Source organism: Opisthocomus hoazin, chromosome Z (assembly GCF_030867145.1).
Source record: "Opisthocomus hoazin isolate bOpiHoa1 chromosome Z, bOpiHoa1.hap1, whole genome shotgun sequence".
Lineage (NCBI taxonomy): Eukaryota > Metazoa > Chordata > Aves > Opisthocomiformes > Opisthocomidae > Opisthocomus > Opisthocomus hoazin.
Window position 1 is genome coordinate 30020563 of NC_134454.1, and position 20466 is coordinate 30041028.

At 43.2% G+C, this 20466-nt stretch overlaps 1 protein-coding gene across 1 annotated transcript; it reads left to right on the top strand.

The window, feature by feature from the left end:
- Positions 1–6650: 6650 nt before the first annotated feature.
- On the top strand, positions 6651–14109 carry ANKRD34B (ankyrin repeat domain 34B). The gene is made up of 2 exons (XM_075446840.1): positions 6651–6719; positions 12506–14109. Exon 2 carries the CDS (start codon positions 12550–12552, stop codon positions 14107–14109), a length of 1560 nt encoding a protein of 519 aa, XP_075302955.1. The 5' UTR covers positions 6651–6719; positions 12506–12549.
- The last annotated feature ends 6357 nt before the right edge of the window (positions 14110–20466 follow it).

Here is a 20466-nt window from a genome sequence, read left to right on the forward strand (position 1 = left end):
ATTTATTTCTTCAGAGTATTGAGTCTCAGTGTCCTTCATGAAATGATGGTTCTCTTTCAGATGGAATCATGTAGATTCTCTTCCTTTTGTCACTCAGCAGTTACACCATTGTTTATTGCACAATTCACTATATATTTTTTTCTAGTATGTAATTCAAATTTCTTTAGAAACTACTACAGTGCACAAAGGGTACAGACAACTTTCTGCTGTAATCTAAATAATGTTGGCTTTTATTCAGTGTCCTTTTTATCCTCATATGAAGGAAATCCATATCCTTCAAGTTACGGCACAAGAATGGCTTGGCCTGCTCAAAAAATAAAAAGATCTGTCGGGGGGAAAGAAAAGCTTTGTAACAAATCTGTGAGCATCCATTTTTCTTCTCAGTGGCATGAGAGATTCATCTGGCATTGACCATCACTAGTACGTGAATTTCAAACAAGCCTGCAAGCAGAGAAAGTAGCAGTTGATGTCTGAAACTATTATGTGATTTTTCATTCTAATTAGAAAACAAGTGCTCTGGTCAGGAGTCACTACATTGACCTAAATCCTTGTTACGTGGCAGAGAGCATGCTTTGCTACTCTCTTACTTTACCAATATGCCTAACACTGTAATGTCAAATAATTCTAAAATTACTTCTTTCACAATTTATTTTCAACATTTCTGAACACATTTACGAGAAAGAATCAACTCTATGGATGTTTACATACTGCGTTAGTAATATCTGATGCACACAAGAGGAAATAAAAACACTGGCAAAAGAGAGTTATCCCATGAGCCAGCTGATTTACAATACTTAGGAAGCTAGCATTTGTGTTCTGCAGCGCAGCAAATGGTTTTGTCCATGGAACAAGACATTTTAGTGCAACCTACTCTCTAAAATTGTTTGAAGAACTCCTGTTCCCTCACCAGTCGTAATTATTCCTGAAAGCATCACAAGAGCAATTCCCACGCGCAGTCAATTTTTTAATTGAAGTAATTAGCAAAAATACACCAAACACTTTAGAGAGTATATTGTTCCATAAAGTAGACTCTGTGTCGTAACTAGATAATTAAAACATGCCTGACAGAAATCCGAAGATTTGCCTTTGTCATTACCTCACCGAAGCCAAAGGGGTAATACCAGACTGAATGTCAAACAAACTTGTCTCAGCGCTCTTACCTGATGGGATCGACCCAACAGAGTGTGTTAGCAAAGACAGTACAGTATCAGCTATACCTCAGAATCAAAATTACCTGAGTAAACAAACCAATAAAGTAATAAAATGTTACTCTAGATTTTATACCACATGCAGATTTGTGCCTTTTTGTGAGACTCTTAATGGAGTCCTAATTTCTTCTGTTCGGTTTTGCTTGTTATTTCTGAACCAAAACATAGGGCTTCCCTGTACTCTGCCTACTGCCTCTGTCTCCTCCCTTCTCTTTTAGACCTCCCTGGTGATGTCTCTGGATCACTAACATAATCTCACTTCATTGTTTTAAACAAGCACGCAGCTGCACCTGTTACATTTAATAAAAGTATTGTCAAGAAATACTGTTGTTCACAATGTGTTATTGCATCCCTCTCAGCAAACAGTTCTAGCACAGTAAACATCTGCCTCTGTACATAATGTTTTAAAATATACTTTTAAGGTACAAAATTAGTGTGTAATAATATTACTTTCAGGGTTGTTTCTTTTCAGTCTTCACAACTAAACCAAGATAATTATGCTTTTGTATTTTTCCATTTATTCATAGTTCATAAAAAGATTTCAATGCATCAATACATAGTAAAGTAATGGAATTACTAGAATGACTTATATTACATTATACCATGTTCAACAATTTACATGCTAATGTTTACTATATCTGAATAATTATATATAGTAAGCAATCATGGCTTGTTCTTCATTTGAATCAGTTTTTGCTAGTGTTGGATAAGGCTGGTCAGGACCAACCAGATATGACAATCAAAGTGTTTACCGTTTCCCGTGGAAAGCTAAATCCAAAAAAAAGTTAGGTTTCCGATCAAAAGTCCCCTGCTGTGGTTGACAGTGCTTGGAAAGCCGGGAGCACCAGGAGAGGCAGGGCTCTCAGGTGTGCCCGGGCTCCCAGCTGCAGAGCCTGGGCTTTAACTTCTCAAAACACCTTCCCAACTCAAGGCTCCCGTGCTTCAGGTCTGCAGTCCAACTCCGGGCTTACAGCATCATGGCTGTAAGAAGACCAAGTATGTTGCTTTAGTTTTACTGTCTCCCTGCCCGCATTTGGACAAAAGTTTGTCAAGAATCAGTGCAATGGCATAGGCAATTAAAATTATTATCAGTATTCTGTGACCATAGAGCTTTCCCCTGGCAGATATCCAGCTAGCCCAACTGTCAGTGAAACATAGGAGCGGGCTGGGTTGGTAGAGATCCTGAGAGGGACACCAAGAAGTATGATAAACTGTGTGCTATGTGCATGTGCAAACGTCTTCTGTATTTTAGAGTAAACTGCACTGCACTGATGTAGTCCCTGCTCTGGTTTTCCACCTTCCTTCACTGTTAACATAAAAATTAACTTCTTGATACCAACAGTTGTTTTTATATCAAATTAAAAGTAACCAAAAGGGAGGATATTGTGACATTTATAAAAAAAGCTTATTATCTTCCTATAAGTGCTTTTCTAAGAACTGGTGTCATACAACTTTTTTTTTTTAATGAAGATTTATGTTGGCTAACATAAGCACAACAGTACAATGCAGGCAAGAACAGAAGGCGGAACAAGAAAGTGCACATGAGAGCTTCAGAAACCGCAGAAGTGAAGCTGCTCCAGCAGCAGAATTGATGAACCATACACAAGTGTACACCGCCTCCGTGCCTTATATAATTCACACAGCAGCAGGTCTGAGAAGAGCAGTAACCTTCCTGGAGAGTGGGTGTTCAATATACATGCCTTTCTGAGACTCTTCGGCAGAGACTGAGTATTAACAATGTGGGTGAGGTGCAGACAGCAAAAGAAAACAAAGATAATTAGAATCACGCTGCAGGAAGAAAAAAAACTCTGCGGACATTCTCCCAGCTTAGTTTTTGAAAGACAAGGTTAAAGAGTAACTGAAGAACCTGCCCTTGGGATGTTGTTTGTCTCTGTGGCTTATTCATACCATTCATCCAGCTCTTAGTCATGCCAGTATCTAAACGATCCCGTCATGTGCTTTTAAGAAGTCGAATGGCAGAAATCTCCTTCGCATTCGTCCTGGAAACGTCTCTCTCCTGTGATGTCTAAAAAAGCCCTTCATAGCATCAAGGATGCTGGTGCCCTGTGGCTGCTACTTATTATACTGAGCATGATGGATTGTTCCGCTGTTACTTTGCCCTCACCCCAGCTATTTGTTCGCTGCATTCACCTGTTGTGTTTTATTATATGCCAAGACAACATCTTTGAGGCAGCAGCTGCCTATTTTAATCGACGAGTACAGGACCTTGCACAATAACAGCACTACAGCCCCCGCAATTAACGGTGTTTGCGAGGGAGACGAGACGGTTGCTGCAGGTCTCATCTCCATCTGTTGTATCGTCCACACATAGCCACCCCAAAAGTTAGCACGACAAAAGGCAGTCAAAACTTCTGCAAAATGTAGAACTGTTACAGCGTGCTATTGTGGGAACCAGCACTCCAAGAAAATATACTTGGAATATCAGGGATGTCAGCAGGAGCTCCTGTCATTCACAGATGTGCTCAAGGATACTCCGTAGGCATCATCAGAGGTGCCAAGCAGCCAGATGAGACTACAGCACAACAAGGTGATCGGAAGTAGCCAGCTTGGTTTCACCAAGGGGAGGTTGTGCTCGAGCAACCTGACAACCTTCTACAATGAGATGACTGGCCTGTTAGAGGAGGGGAGAGCAGTGGATGTTGTCTACTGGGACTTCAGCAGGGCCTTTGACACTGTCCCCCAGAAGATCCTCACAGAGAAGTTGTTGATGTACGGGCTTAATGATTTGGATGGGGCAGAGCATACCCTCAGGAAGTCTGCAGATGACACAAAACTGGAAGGAGTGGCTGAACACCAGCAGGTCTTGCGGCCATCCAGAGAGACTGGTACAGGCTGGAGAATCGTCTAGCAGGAACCTCAAGAGTTCAACAAGGGGAAGCGCCAAGTCCTGCATCTGAGGAGGAACAACCCCAGGCACCAAGACATGCTGGGGCCACCCAGCTGGAAAGCAGCTTTGTAGAAAAGGACCTGGGTGTCCTGGTGGACACAAAGCTGAACGTGAGCCAGCAATGTGTCCTTGCCACAAAGAAGGCTAACAATAGCCTGGGCTGCACTCGGCAAAGTATTGCCAGCAGGTCAAGGGAGGTGACCCTTCCCCTCTGCACAGCCCTGGTGAGGCCACACCTGGAGTACCGTGCCCAGCTATGGGCTCCTTGCTACTTGGGAGACATACTGGAGAGAGTCCAACAAAGGTCCATGAAGATGATGAAGGGACGGGAGCATCACTCATATGAGGGGAGGCTGAGAGAGCTGCTACTGGTTAGCCTGGAGAAGAGAAGGCTCAGGGACTGCTTACCAATGTATACAAGTATCTGAAAGAAGAGTGAAAATAAGTCAGAGCCAGGCTTTTTCTGTAGTGCTGTGACAGGACAAGAGGCAACAGGCACAGACTGAAACAAAAGATTCCCTCTGAACTTCAGGAAATGCTTTTTCCTCTGTGAAGGTGACCAAGCGCTGGCACACGTTGCCCAGACAGGTTGTGGAGTCTCCATCCTTGGAGACATTAAAAGAATGTCTGGACGTGGTCATGAGCAAGTGGGTGGCTCTAGGTGACCCTGGGTCATCAGGAGGATCAGACAAGATGACCTGCAGAGGTCACTTCTAACCTCAACTGTTCTGTGATTCGGTGGAGGTGTCCTAAACTTGCCTGAAAATCAAGAAGGTTCTTTCATCATACTTTGAAATTTCGTAGGAATTTATAGTAACCTGAAAGCCCCCAGTATGAACGGAAGTCCTATGAGACAATGGGCTTAGAAAAATGGGACCCAAGGAGCTAAGATAACCTCGGAGAAATACTACGTGGCAGCTATGAGATGAGGTTGCTTCTAGTATTTGACAGGAATTTTTTTATTTTGCAGTTTTTTTCTAATCTTACGGTCAAGAGCCTACACCATGGCTTCACTGGAATTAATTCTTCTTACTGAAGCTTGTTGGGTGCTGAGGCTCATTCCAAGCCTCTCTGGAAAATATAACACAACCTACTTCTTGGGAAACAAATCCGTATAAAGCGATGTTGTATTAGAGCAGTGTTGCAGATAAACTTTTCATGTGCCTGCCACGCAAGAAAATTGAGGAACTGAAGCTTCCATGCCGCCAGGTTCATTTGTTGGTGGGCAATGTCAAGTGTCAAGAAGGAATAAAATACCTTTCCTGGCAGGCTTTGACCTTGCATGGAGCAAACAGCAGAGACGCAATCCATGATGTCACGTAATCCCATATCGACACGAGGGCCTTCATCTCCAACAGGGTCCACGAGTACTCCTGCAGAAAAAAACCCCTCATAATAAAAAAATTAAACAGCCGGATGGATTTAGAATTGTTCAGTGACAAAGAAGCCTTGTGAGAGAACCAGGACCTCTGGGTCCTCCTGCAAGCAGGTAGGAGCCAAATCCTTTTTTTGCCTTTTGCCAGTTTTGCCATCCAGCGCAGCTGGGGATTACTGCAGAGTACAACTGGAGTACCCCTGGAGGAATCACCTCTTTGGGATCACCTTCCTCTAATTCCTGTTAATGCCGTTAAATTCATACCCCTGGGTGGCAGGAACCAGTGAGCTGGTGAAGAAGGGTGTTAGGGGGGTTGTTCCTACCATTCACTACATGTAAAGGAAATGAGTAAGTACAACCAAATGCACCTCGGTGTTGTCTTTGGTGTGAGGGGTGATGGCCACTCTTCACCAGGAGGGAAACAACTGGAGGTGCCGTGGGGCAGGGGCGTGTATAGGTGTGGGGGTATGGGGGTATGAGAGGGGAAAGGGCATGGGCGTGGGGTTGTGTGAGGCTGTAGGGATGGGGGGGATCAAGGAGGTTGGAGGTGATGGGGTGTGGGTGTGAGGATGTGCAAGGGTGTGTGGGTGTGAAGCTGTGGGAGGATGCGAGGGGTGTGAGTGGATGTGGGTGTGAGTGTGATGGGGAGGTTGGGAAAGAGTGAGGTGCTGGGTGACGCAAAGGTATGTAAGGGTATGTGGTGTGCGGGTGTGAGGAGGGGTGGGTTTGAGGGGGTGAGAGTGTGGATTTGGGGGTGTGTGAGGGGCTGAGTGGGTGTGCAGGGGGTGATAGGGAGTGTGAGGGGAGGCAGAAGGAGTGTGTGAGTGGGGTGTGTGAGGGACTGAGGGGGGTGTGAAGGAGGGTGTGAAGGACTGGGGGGGTTAAGAAGGACTAAGGGGGTTGAGGGCATGTGTGAGGGACTGAAGGGAGCGTGAGGGACTGAGCGGGGTGTCTGAGGGACTGAGGGCGGTGAGGGGGTGTGGCGGCTGGCGGAGGGGCGGGCGTGAGAGGGGGTGAGCGGGAAGCGCATGTGGCGGCCGCCCAGCCCCGCCCCGCTCCTCTCCCGCCCGCCGCCGGCCACGGTCGCTGTGGGGACGCCCTGGCGCTGTCCGCTCCGCCCCCGCGGGCCGGTGGAGGCGCGGACGGTGCCGGTGGTGCCGCTTGCGCTCAGCTCCAGCGGGGAGGCCCGGCCCGGCCCGGCCCGGCCCCGCCCTGCCCTGCCTTGCAGGTAAGCTCCGGGCGGCGGCCGCTCCGCGCCGCGCCTCGCCTGTCCTCAGCGCTGCTCGGGGCGGAACGGGGGCTGCCGGCGAGCCCGCTCCTCCCTCCTCGCCGTCTCCCTCAGGGCGGATCGGCCGAGGGTGCGGCGGCGGGGAGGGCGGCGGGCGGCGGCACAGGCTGAGCTGGCTCCGCCGGTGTGCCTGGCGGCTCGGCTCGGCTCGGGGCGGGGAAGCCAGACCGCTCCCGTCGCCCGGAGCTGCCCGAGGAGCTACAGGTGCGTCCCTTCCCGCCCTGCGGGCCGCGATGCCGGAGGAGGAGACGCTGCCGACGGCGACAGGTAAAAACCCTCCCGCCGACACCTCCGGCCGCTGCCGTGTCTCCTGGCCGTCGCCTTTCCCCGCACGAAGGGGACAGCGCGGTCTCTGTAAGGTTTCGCAGCGCGTTAGGGTGGCCAGGACGCCGAGGAAGGGTTCGGGTCGGTGGCTGAAGGTCTGTAGGCGGGAGGTTTGTCCGGCAGAGCGGTTCTCTCAGGCTCTTCTCTGTTCAAACGCCGGTCCCTTCCCCCTCGGTGAATTTTAAGGGAACAGCCTTTAACGTGCGTACTCTTCCAGCCCGCATTTATATTTTTCAGGTGTGTTCTCTGTATTTTCCCTGTAGAGAAGTTCCTTGTCCTTGTCTGTTCCGCATCTCCCTCAGGAGAAACGTTAGAGCTGTTAGGGTAGAAGTCGGGATGCTGTGAAGCAGCACTGAGCGACGCTGAGCTTGAGGTAGACCCCCAGTAAAAACTTTCCTCTCCCAGTGCTCTCCGCTGTTCTCCAGCCACTCTCCGGCAGTAATTAACTACCACAGGCAGCACTTCCCAAAGAGAAGGAGTACTCTGAAAGATGATAAATGCTGTGACGGGAAAAAGCACTTAATGGGCTGGCTGGACCTCTTCAAACTTTCCTCAGAAGTACGAACAAGAGATTCTAAGTGAGAAGATGGGTGAGAAACGTGCAGGTCCTGACTGTCCCGCAGTTAACCTTGGAAAACAGCAAGGCTGAAGAGACAGACGCCTCGCTGTGGAAAGGTGTACTTCACAGGCTAGGTTTCCGAAACTGGACTTGATTCTGGCACCTTTGGGGAAAGGTGGGGAAGTTTTGGCTGTGTTAGAATCATACTTTTTTAGTCAAAAGTTACTCTCGTGATAAATTTCAACCTGTTTACAACAGCATAGGAAATCAAAGTTCTTGTTATGCTGACTGAGAGAATCTACAGGGTTAACGTGGATATGAAGAATCATGAAAAATGTTTAAAGGCTTATGCTCTTTAAGCGTGTAAGCACATCTTTTTTATAGAGATGAGAATCCATGACTTAATTTTACTGGAATGATTTTTAGGCTCTCTAAATACTACTGTGAAAGCTTGTTTGTGTAACTGAGAGTGCCGAGACACAGAGGGCAGAACTTCGGCTTTCACATTGAGAAAGTGAGGAATATCTTGCAGGAATATTGATTCATAGCACTCCTTTACTTAGTGAAAACGTTGTTTATGTTCGTTTATACATTATAACATCAGTGAGCTTTTCTGTCCTCAGTTTTGTGATTATTGCCACTGTTAGATGTAACAAAACACTGTGAGAGTTTCTCCTAGTAATTAAATGCTATTTACAAATCAGGAAGCAAGGGTTGGAGGAAGAAGTGCTAAAACTTATACATTTTAGTGGCTTTTTCCACTACAATGGCAGCAGGACCTGTATCAGAATAGGACTCTGGGTTATCACTCTCACATTTGCTAGCCTGACCTCAGGATAGGACCCAGCACAAATCGTACTTCTTGGACACAAATCGTCACCGGCTTCAAAAACTGATTTTCTTATTGTAAGATGCTTTGTGCTACTTCATCTCAGAGCACTTTCCAGGACAATATTGCTTTTTGAAAATAAAATTAAGCTCTTCGTAGACAGAAAGAGTATTCCAGGAATATAGTTTGTGCAAGAACACCAGAAATTTGTGAATAATCTGAAAGACCAGTTCATGATTCAGTGTCACACACTTGGTTGCATAGTTCCTCATTCTTTAAACTGCTATCTTGGCGCAAGTTTACCTCCACAGCTGAAAAGCAGCCATGCCATGCCACTCCTGACATCCCAGTAACATATGTGGTGGTTTTGACATTACAGTTAATTACGTTTAGGAATGTTTTATAATCCCAATCTGTTCAGCATCAATCTGTGATGAATTGTTAAATAAATTACTCTTCTAGTGAATCTGCTTGAACTGTGGTCTTTCAAAATAGCTAACTGTGGGGTGTTTTTGAGCAGGCTGTACCCAGTCCAGATGCTGCAGATGTAATTCTATGGAGCCAGTGTCAGTGTGGGTCTTAAAAATGTCCAGGTGAACTTTGTTCCCACAGTGGCAATTTTAGGATGACGCAGCCTACAAGCACATTCTCCTGTAATTAACAGATTTCCCCAGATGAAATCATGATTATCTTCATCCAGCATTCAGGAATGTGTTCTGCATTATAGTGTTCCAGTTACAAACGTGTAACACTGCTGTTTAATCATACAGGCATAGGCATATATATCTTTGTAATCGTATGGGCATGTAGTGACAGAACAAGGGATAATGGCTCCAAGCTGAAAGAGGGTGGGTTTAGATGAGATATAAGGAAGAAATTCTTCACCATGAGGGTGGTGAGGCACTGGCATAGGTTGCCCAGAGAAGCTGTGGCTGCCCCCTCTCTGGCAGCGTTCAAGGCCAGGCTGGATGGGGCTTGGAGCAACCTGGGCTGGTGGAAGATACCCCTGTTCATGGCAGGGGGGTTGGAATCAGATGGTCTGTAAGGTCCCTTCCAACCCAAACCATTCTATGATTCTGTGATGTATCTGATTCTCAAATATGTGTGGATTTTTATTCCCTGCTTTATCTTTCTTTCTCCACTTTCCCTCCATGCTGCCCCCTTCTTCTTTGCAGTGCAAAGTGTAGATCAGCCTATAAATAACAAGGCTAGACCTTATCAGCACTGGTGCCTGTGCTCCTGCTTTCAGGGATTAGCCAGCCTGCTCTGGAGACACGAGACTCCCAGCCAGTGGATATAATGATCAGCTGGGTTTCTGGAATGAGATTTATTAGTACCTACAAGCCCTGGTGAGATGTCGGGCGCACTGGAACTGCTGACCTGCCTGCACAAAAACATCTTGGGTTTTCTCCAGGCCGGGTCCATACAACATCCCGGCTACACGATCTACTCCAGACATTAACTAATGGCTTAGACTAGCCTTCTTCTGCCCTCACACACACTAACATTCCTGGTGAAGTCTATGGAGACAGTGAATTTAAGCAATTGGAGGCATCGTATCAGATTTCAGAAAAACGGTCTCATGTTTAGCATTGACCTGTTGCATGACTCCAAGTGGCGTTTTAATCTTTCTGTTTAATCTTTAATGTTCTTTTGGCCATAAAAGGTACTTCTACAGATGAAAAGACTTGTATAAGAAGTACTGTATGCCATCACTTAAGCTAAGCAAGCAGTTAAGTATCAGAAGAGCTTTAGATAAATATGAAGGAAATGTAAAATCACTGATGACTTCCAGGTAAGTAAATAACAAGGGAGAACACAAGCAAAATTCCAGCGTGTGTGCTCTCTAAGAGATATTTCTCTTTAGTTTGTTTCTGAAAACCTAAATGCACAAATTAATTGGATACTTTTATAAAATACTTGATAATAATCTTGAATATATTACTTGTCAAAAATATGCATTTCATAATAATGATTTGCACATCAATGAAAGCCGAGATAGGCACTACTGAATTATGTACTTTCAGTATAATGGAATGAATCCTTAATTTCAATGCAATTATTTTTTTAAAACGTTTTATCAAGAGAGAGGGGGGGAAGAAAAAAAAAAACTGGTGAAAAGAAGATGATAGGACCACAGTGGTGTCCCCATTCTCACCAGTGATCAGAACTGGGGTGTTTACTGGCATGAGGATGGACAGAGAAGTTCTGGCCCTCTTTCGCCCCCCCTCAATTTCTCAGGACAGGCCTGCAGTCATATGTACACAACAAACAGTCTTTGTGAGGGCCATAAGCCCAGAAGAAAATGCTACTGAAGGTGAACTGGTTCATCTCATGCCTTTGTCTCTTGTTTTTTTTCCTGACGTACCAAACATTGCAAGGTATCTACCCCAAGATGTGCTACGTGTGACCATTATTACACCATGTCACCCAACGATGACTATACTGAATAACAGTTAAAGAATTAACACATTGCAAGTGTGAATCCCCCTAGCTGACTGTTCTGGTTGTGACTGGTCAGCCACCGAATGTCACTGCTTAGCAAAAGTACCTGTAGCCGCAGAGCGTGATGCTATGGGGTGAAATAAACGGGGCAGGGGGAAATCCATGACAAAAATGTCATGTGTATTTCAACTGACCTTCTTTTGTTTGTTTGTTTGTTGGACTTTTGGAACAAACAGCTTTGATACCATGCTTTGATTTTGGAATTAAAACTCCAATATCAAAGAAAAACAGAGCAAAATTACTGCTTTTCAGTTATTCACCAGAAAATTACTAGTGCTTTCAATGGTAAATGAAAATGAGTCTCCCTTAATTTCTTTTGTAGTTAAACTAATTAAACATTTTTATTTGTCTAGAAATATACTGTAAATAAAAAAATGTAATTTTCATATCCATGTCTCATCTTGTCTTGGAATTTATTACTCTGCCAGCTGTTCAATATTGATTTTTTTTTCCCTCTAAAGATTTTCCCTACACATGGGTAAGCAAGTACATAAAAGACATAAATAAAAGTAATTTAACTGTATTAGTTGCATGTGTGCAGGTATACATTCATACAAGACCTTTTGTTATTTATACCACATTAAGGTCTTATTTTTTTGTGTGCAACCTCTAGATTTTCTTTGATGCTATCAAATGTTTCTTTTGTTTTAGAACTGATACTGTTTGCCCAGGTACAGTACTCCTCTCAGCCCACTGATCCCCACAATGAGTGGGACAGGCTGTGCATCACTTCGTTTATGCTGTTTCACTCAGACTAGTTTGTTTTCAGAGCTGCGTAAGGAAGGTAGTGTACTTCCACAAATGTAATTACTTTTATAAAATACATTAATATTTCTTTTCCAGCCATTTAACAGTCTCATCCTAGATAAAAAATATTTTACTATGCTTGCTTTTCTTAGGAACCATAGACTTTCTTTTCCTCATTAATTTCTAGATGTTTAGCATCGTTATTTTATGAAAAAGAGTAAGTGAATGTGACACTATATCACATAAATGAAAAAAAATGCTGCAGGATTATTTCAGTTCTTACTTCTTCCACAGATGAAAATCAGGAGTGGCACGGCTGTAGTACAGCCGCTTGGATGTAGTCAGTATAAAGCCATTAGAGTGTGGAGAATTAAGCTTTTTTTGCAGCTTATTTGGCAGTGTGACAAAAGCGAGAACAGTCAAAAAAACCAAAGTGACAGCCATTCTTTAAGCATCTATAAATGTTATATCCAAATATTGTATTAAGTTTTTAGTGCATCTCTTGAAGTCTAGGAGGTGGGAATACCTCCCCTCCCCCCCCTTCCACAAAGTACAAAGGCATTTACAGGAGCAATTTGGCTCCTGTAAACCTCCTTTTTTTCTTTTTTCCTTTTTTCCTTTTTTCCCTTTTTTTCCTTTTCTCTTCTTTGTCTTGTTTCTCTCATTTCTCTCATTTCTTTCTCTCTTTTCTCATTTTTTTTTTCACTTTTCTTTTTATATTCTTTTCTTCTGGAGGGCCTCTTTGCTTTCTCTGAAAACCAGGTGTTCTTCACAGCCACTAGGAAGGTGTGAGAGAGACAAGTGCGATGACTGAAACGGTGGAACTGCCAACACTGCCAGCAGAGGGGAATTCCCTTATAAGAGCCGTCTATCAAAGCCGCCTTCGCCTCACCAGACTGTTACTAGAGGGTGGCGCCTACATCAATGAGAGCAACGACAGAGGTGAAACCCCTTTAATGATTGCTTGTAGGACGAAACACGTGGACTCCCAGAGTGTCAGCAAGGCAAAGATGGTTAAATACCTATTGGAAAACAAGGCCGATCCGAATATACAGGACAAATCTGGAAAGACAGCCTTGATGCACGCTTGTCTGGAAAAAGCAGGCCCTGAAGTGGTATCTCTGCTCCTGAAAAGCGGAGCTGACCCAAGCCTGCAAGATCACTCCAATTGTTCTGCACTTGTGTATGCAATAAACTCTGAAGACAAAGAAACCCTGAAAGTTCTTCTTAATGCCTGCAAGGCGCAAGGGAAAGAAGTCATCATCATCACAACAGACAAATCCCCGTCGGGAAGGCAGAAAACGAAGCAGTACCTACATGTGCCTCCTGCAGACCTTGAGGAATGCCATTCCTCAACTGCTTGCACTTCCCCATCAGAAATAGAACTCAAAACGTCTCCATCCCCACTTTCAAGTTCAAATGAAACTCAGAAAGCACTCTTCAGCTTTAAAGAGCTGGATCATCCACGAAACGTGGACAACTCATCTCAAACAGTTTCAGCAACGACAAAATCCAGCTCAACAAAAGCAGAGTCCAAGCTGGCACAAATGCCGCGGCTGCAGTCTGAGCCTTGGATAAAGAGCTCTCCGTCACTGTTTCACCAGAATAAAATTACATCTTTACAAGAAGAACTTCAGGATATTACTCCAGAAGAAGAGCTGTCTTTTAAAGTCAACGGCCTTGCCATATCAAAGAGATTCATCACCAGGCACCAAAGTATTGACATAAAAGACACTGCTCCTTTATTGAAAACCTTTGATCAAACTGGATCAAGGAAATTATCATACGATGAGATAAACTCGCAGACTTCTTATGCTGAAGAGAAACATAACCCCAGTGGCATTCCTATCGGTAAGGATGCCAGTTCGGGACAAATCAGCTTTATTTCAAACCTCAGCAGTATTATCCAGAAAAGAAATCTAGGAGCAAATCACTACAGCTCCGATTCTCAGTTAACTGCTAGTCTAAGTCCTGCTGCTGCAGAAGATAGTAAGTCAGTGATAGGAAAGAAAAAGATTCTTTCCCCATCTCACTCCTTGTTACCAAGTTCTAGAGAAGTACTGGACAACATGGCTCCTGTTACCCTGAGCAGGAGAAATCAACCTTTTCTAGAAAGACGGGGTTCAGGAGCCTTACTGTTGGATCATATTGCTCAGACAAGACCAGGTTTTCTTCCACCGCTGAATCCTCACCCCCCAGTTCCAGATATTTCTTTCATAAACAGGGTGTCTGGGATGATTTCTTGTGGACAAAAACACCTAGTACCAGCAGCACCTGCTTTCCTTAGGGAGACCAAAAATACGAAAATGCTACTGAGGCGGCAGTCATTACAGATGGAGCAGATTAAGCAACTGGTGAATTTGTAACGGGATTAAAGGGTTATGAAACCTTTATGTTATGTACATATTCACTGCACTACCTGATGGTGATGATACATATCGTGAAAGACAGGTCTGTGATTTAAGGCTCTCTGCCTTGGAATGAGTTTAATAGCTTAAAGACTACATGAAAATATGTGCTTAAGTAAATGATGTTGCTTTCTGAAAACTGAAGATCATTTATTAATCTGCTTTCATAATGTTTTCAGCTTCAGCACTGAAATCTTAGCTGTGACAGGCTAAACCCACAGAGCGTCTTAAGCATGGCAGTTCTCGTGTTAGGTTGCAAATACTATCCCTCCAAGGCTTCACCAAACACATACTCTTTCTGCACCCAGCAAGGTGGTACATGTGGAGTTTGGGAACTTGAAACATTTGACTGTGATGCTGGACATCAGACTGACTCTGTCCAAGTTTTGCAATATCCAGAAATCCCACACACAGCCGGTGTGCCCAAAGGGTGGGTAGTGGTAGGTGTACATAGGCAGTGTCTTCTGGCTTCAGTGGCTTTGCTGCACGTCAATGGACAACACAAAATGGATGTTGCAGAGCTGTGCTGCACGCACAGCTACGCCAGTGAAATCCCAGCTGAAGACTGGGAGCCTGCGTTAGACACTGTGCTGCCCATGGGAAGTCAGTCCGATACACAGAGCACTGGGAGCTCCAGCTCAGCACATGACACCTGGGACTGGCAAGATGCTGGCACAGTAAGCAAGAAGTCCTGAGTAAGGTTGTGTAAAATGACAAAACCCTGTTCACCCTGTCAATGAGGCATGTCAGTCAACTTGGGCTTCTCAAGCTGTTTGATTGCTGGAATCTGCTAATTTAAAAAGAGGAAGGGTGAGGGGAGGCAGAGGCTGTATTTGAGTTAGGGTCCACTACTTTCTGTAGTTCCAAATTCTCAAAAAACCAAATCTCCAGGTCATGCAGGAGCAATTTCTACCCTGTCACAGGCCTGGGTTTCTTCTCAAGACAGGACACAGATGGTGGGACACATCCAGTTGTTGTCTTGATCAGTGAGGACATGTCACACGTGCTTGGGAGCCAGGAAGAGCTCTGTCCTCCTGCTCAGACAGACCTAAAAAAAAAAAAAAAATCTGACCACTACGATACTCACTGGGGAGCTGGAAGTCCTCTTTCTGCCTAACTTGAAGTAGAGGACTGAATTTCTTACAGATGAGAAATATGCCTTTACCTCTAAGCTAGTGCATATTTTTAACTATCTCTATCTAAAATCTCTTTTTCCTTCCCGTTTGGTGTTCTGTGATTCCAAACATCTGCCTTGTCTTTGTGCATGTTCCATGGATGCTTGATTTCTGCTATCACATTTAGCATTTTGTAACTCGCCTTCTAAAGACTGAGAAATACTGAATGTGTTCTGTTTTGTCACAATTTACAGAAGTTAATTGCATTGAAATTGTGTCTGTATAATGTGAATTGCTGTATACTGAGATACTTTTTTCCTGCAAATACACAGTGGGTACTATTTGTCTTCTCGCAGCTTCAGGTAAAATTCACCCAGTCTCACACTGCCTAACAAGTAACTGTAATGTTATTTAGCGTTGCCCTTAGTATAGGACAGTTTCAAGTGGATGATAAACATACAGTCTCTGTAAATACCTCTTCATGTAATAATATTAAAATGTCCAAAAGTTTCTAATATGCATATTTTGAAGAAAGGAACATGTGACATCTGGAAAGTAAAGGAGTGTGGTTTACATCTCTACACAACTGAGTTGTACATGAAGTGCCAATCTGAAACTACAGATGTAAATCTTGAAATAAATTTTGCGACAAAATCTCTCCAGTCACTAGTGACAACTGCTAGAAGGCAGATGATCTTACCATTGATCCCCATCCAAGCTCTCAAAGGTAGCCAGAATAAGCAAAGATGCAAATTTGTATCACAGTTGTCAAAATTAATTCTTCCCCACAAAATATCCGTCTTGAAAACTTTGCCCTCCCAGGATGTGCAGCATCCTGGTGACCACCGGGAAGGCCCACCAGGCGCTGCGCTACGCTATCACATCTGACTTCCTTGGACGCAACTGTCACACTTGTTTAGCTTCTCACCCCTCAAGAGCAATCAGTGCCAGTCACAAAAATGCTGTTTTTTTTTTTTTTTTAAATAGAGATGGACTGTTCATCGAGTGGAACACTCTTGGTGATTTATGGACTGTCAAACTCTGGTCTCTGCACGCACACAAACAAAAAGTGTTCACTATGTTAAAAAAATCCAAACACCTGAGTTTGCACATTGAGCATCCAACATTGAGAAGGTTCCAAAAGTGAAGTTATGTACCTCTTAAGAGGTATTAAATACTGGTGGAAACATGGTGAATGTGATGGGAGTATTTGGTTCCATTCAGGTTCTGCTTCTTACTTCAGGAGATGCTGCTGGATCAGCATCTGCATCTACCAGGTAGAAACAAGGATTACATCTTTTTATGGCAGAGAAATTATGTGGAACAATGTATGTCAGGATTAAATTACTAACTGGGTACAAATCAGTCCCTACAAACACCACACACAGACGCAATATACTTTTCAAATGTTTTTGTGATATAAATGGGAACAGCAATTTTCTAGTCTTTTATAGCGAATTTAAATATTTGAAGCTAAAAATACATCTTAAAATACAAATTCTTTCTTTCAACCGATCAGATGTTCTAACTGGTATCTTTGCTGAAGGTATAAAGCCCAATTTCTGCTGTATTGATTTTAAAATTAATTACGTGTATGGGATTACCACTCTCTCAATTGAAACAGTAAGTTTTTACAAAATGATCAGTGGTGGAAAATGGCAAACGTTCTGAGAAGTGAAGTTCTTCTGTAGTGTTGCCAGGATTTTGTGCTTAATTTTGATGCAGAATATGAAAGGTTAGCATGTGATTAATGTTTATTATTGCATCAATGTTACAAGTGATCTTCAAAGGAAAAACAGCTCAGTCTTGTTCTCTTGATGTTGTAATGATGCATAAACAAAAGTTATTTTTTCCCCATTCAGGGAATATGGAAATAGACACATCCTTTTATTCACCACTTACAAGACACTGAGTCACTACCAAAGGTACTCGCTCATAGTGTTTCTCAGGCTGTCTCTACATAGGAAAATTGGAACAGTTAATTAGATTTAATCCAACACAGCTAAATTTGTACAAAGTACTGTGTGAGAGAGGCTCTTCTTGTCTGTCGGTAGCTCACTGTGGTTCCACTTCAGTAGAGAGGCTACACTTCTGCCATCTTTGAAGTCTTAATCCTCATCATTTTCCAGTCATCCGTAATGTCTTTAAGCAAAGAATGGGAAGCAAGACCTGAATTTCTAATGTTAAATTCCTCCCCCTGCCCCCCCAAAACATTAAAGTTTACAAACAACAAAATACCTTTCAGCGTTATTACCTGTGGCTTCCCATCCAGAGAGAACCACCTGGACTGGCTGCTGACACCTTACAGTGAGAGGACAGTGAAGCTCGTCCACTCTTAACTTACAGAAAGGTTAATGGAGTAAATTCCTTAAACATTCATGTTTTAAACTATATAAAATGGAAGTGGCATTTCTGTGAGCAAGCATTCCTGTCAACACACGCTACTGCTTTCAGTAAAACACACTACCTATACAATTACTCATTTTGAATCTACGAGAGACTTTTAGAAAGCTGGAAAATATTTTTCTACTTTTCAATTTTCTCTGCAAAATGCTGTGAAACCACACAATGAAAGTAACTTATAGTGGTGGCTGTACAAAGAACTGTGATCACCTAAAAAACTTCATATTTTGGTTTTATAAATTTAGTAACTGCAAGTGACTGCACAAGAATGCTGAAAAAAGCGGTTTTCAAGGCTGTGTTTAAGGAACGGTGTTCAAATTACAGTTTTCAAAGTGCCATTCCTTGCACTTTTTGTTTGCTTTTGCTTTAAGGAGAAAGGCATATGGAGTTGCTTTGTTTTGATTTTTGTCTCTTGCAATTACACAGCACTTCCAAAAGAATACTGACAATTTGATGCACCTACACAAGAGAAATAATAAACTAAAACAGTCATTAAATTCTTTTATTTTCTCATCAATCCTTAATAATACTTTAATCTTTCTGCATCGGTTATGCAGTACAACTAATTAATTTTCCAACCAAAATCACGCATTTATACATAAATGGATTCTTGCATTAGTAAACCATTACTCCATTAGTTCGCTGTTTTGCTCGTGGAACAAAAGCAGGGCTTGTTACAGGAAGGCCAACATTAGTCACAACCAACCATCCTACTAAAAACATTAATACTATATTCATAAAAGGGACAAGTAAGGGTTTTTTATCTCTAATGTTGAAATCCAGAATTGGAGGAATGCCTGTAGTAAAATGTTTTGAAACATTTCCCAGCCACACATTTTCACCTTAAAAGTATTACAGGCACTGAAATACCTTCAAGGAGATCAGGTTCAATATGGGAACATCTCAACAAAACTCAGGGGTTTATTTTCAGAGTGAAAGGGATGAAATTCCAATTTTTATGACTAACTGTTCTGAGAAAATACCCAGCTATTAATACTTTTTAAAAGCGAGTAGGTCTTACACTCCTTTACACAAGTTAACCTTATTTTAAGATAATCGTATATATAAAATTCCTGCAAAATTCCCGTTGTTCAGAGGACTCCCGTTACCTGAGGCAGGCGTCTCCTTGGCTGATGATGTGCGTAGCTGGCTGAATGCAAGCACAGACCTCCTTGGAAAGTCCTCGACTTTAGCTTTTCACACAACTGAAACGTAAACCTGCTTCTGTTTGCTGGTACAGAATGGGCAACAGAACCCGAGGGCTGCGACTAGGGACCGAGGCAATCTGGTGACACGAGCGGCTGAGTTACTTTACACAAATTGTTTACTTAAATTCCTTGCAAGCATCTGTTAAAGCTCACCAAAGATGCAAGTAAATTTCTGATAACCAAACTATAGGAATTACAGAAGAATTACTCACAACTCCTTCTGCATCCATATTAATCCTCTACGGTAGTCTGTACTATGCAGCAGGTGGAATGTGTCATTAAATCATAAAAAAAACCCCAGGCTGCAAGGCACCTCTGGAGGTCTTCTCCAGCCCCCAGCTGGGAGCAGGGCTTGCCCCAGCCACACTGCCCGTCGAAACGGGACTCAGGACGCCGAGGCACCAGCAGCGCAGCACTGGAGGAAGCACCAGAGGACTCAAGAGTTACCAACATGAAGTCAAAACCACTCTTTTGGATTTAACCACAGAGGTGGCTTTTCCTGCGCTAGCACCACGATGTACATCTGGTGTTCATTCAGAGGTTTGTCCCAAGTAGGAGAACAAGTGAATTTATGTTCATCCATTTAAAAAACGTGCTAAGATCTTCAACTGAACAGTGAAGGTATTTTTTTAGAATTGCATACAGTCCAGTTTATTCCCAGATTTCTGAAATCCAGATGCAGATGCATGCTGATGAACTGTAATTAATTCCTGTATTTCTCCCCTGAAGGCACCGGCTACCAATTCTGAACACTTTCACAAGCTGCCACAGATGGCACAAGTCACAGCCTTCTCTCTCAAAAGCTAGTCCATTTTAAAATATAAACTTGACCTGTGCATACATTTTGAAAACACAATAATCAGAACACCTTTTCAAAACACATTTTAATTCTGCTTGGACAGATCCACACTGAGATTATGAATTTGCATACACAATTTTTCTTCCGCTAGCCAAAGTATATTAGAAAGCAACATACAATTGCCCCCAAAATTTAGATGTTCAAAATTCAGAAGATGATAGCATACGACACTTTGAATTTTACTGGAAGCACAATCAGAAATAATGCTTCTTTATCACGGGTTTTAATGAATAATCTCTGCTGTGGCAGTCTAAGATGTTATCCCCAGCTGCTTATTGCACCAATCTGCCAGAAGTTACCGCTCCTGCACCTTAATGCCCCAGTGCAATCTGGAGTAACTGCAGTGTGGAGTGAGTATTTTCTTCAACCATGCTACTGAAATGGTAATAATAATTACAGCAATTTGCAGTAAAAAGATGTATCAGAAGTAACAGTAGCTAGGTGGTGGCAGTAACACCTTACTTCACTGCAAAGACATACACCAACACTCAACCATCAAAGCCCTAGAAGGGAGGCAAAGAACTACAGACTAACACAGCATCGGGGCAGCCCTTACTTTTGCACATGGGTTAGTACAAGATTTATAGATAAACCCTTGGTAAAAAGGACAGTAAATGTAATCAGTAAATACACAGAAGATAAGCCTGGGCATCGGGCAATCATCACACTGCATAGGCAAATAAGATATTCCTGCAACAAAGAATGAACCAACTAAAGAATAAATACCTGT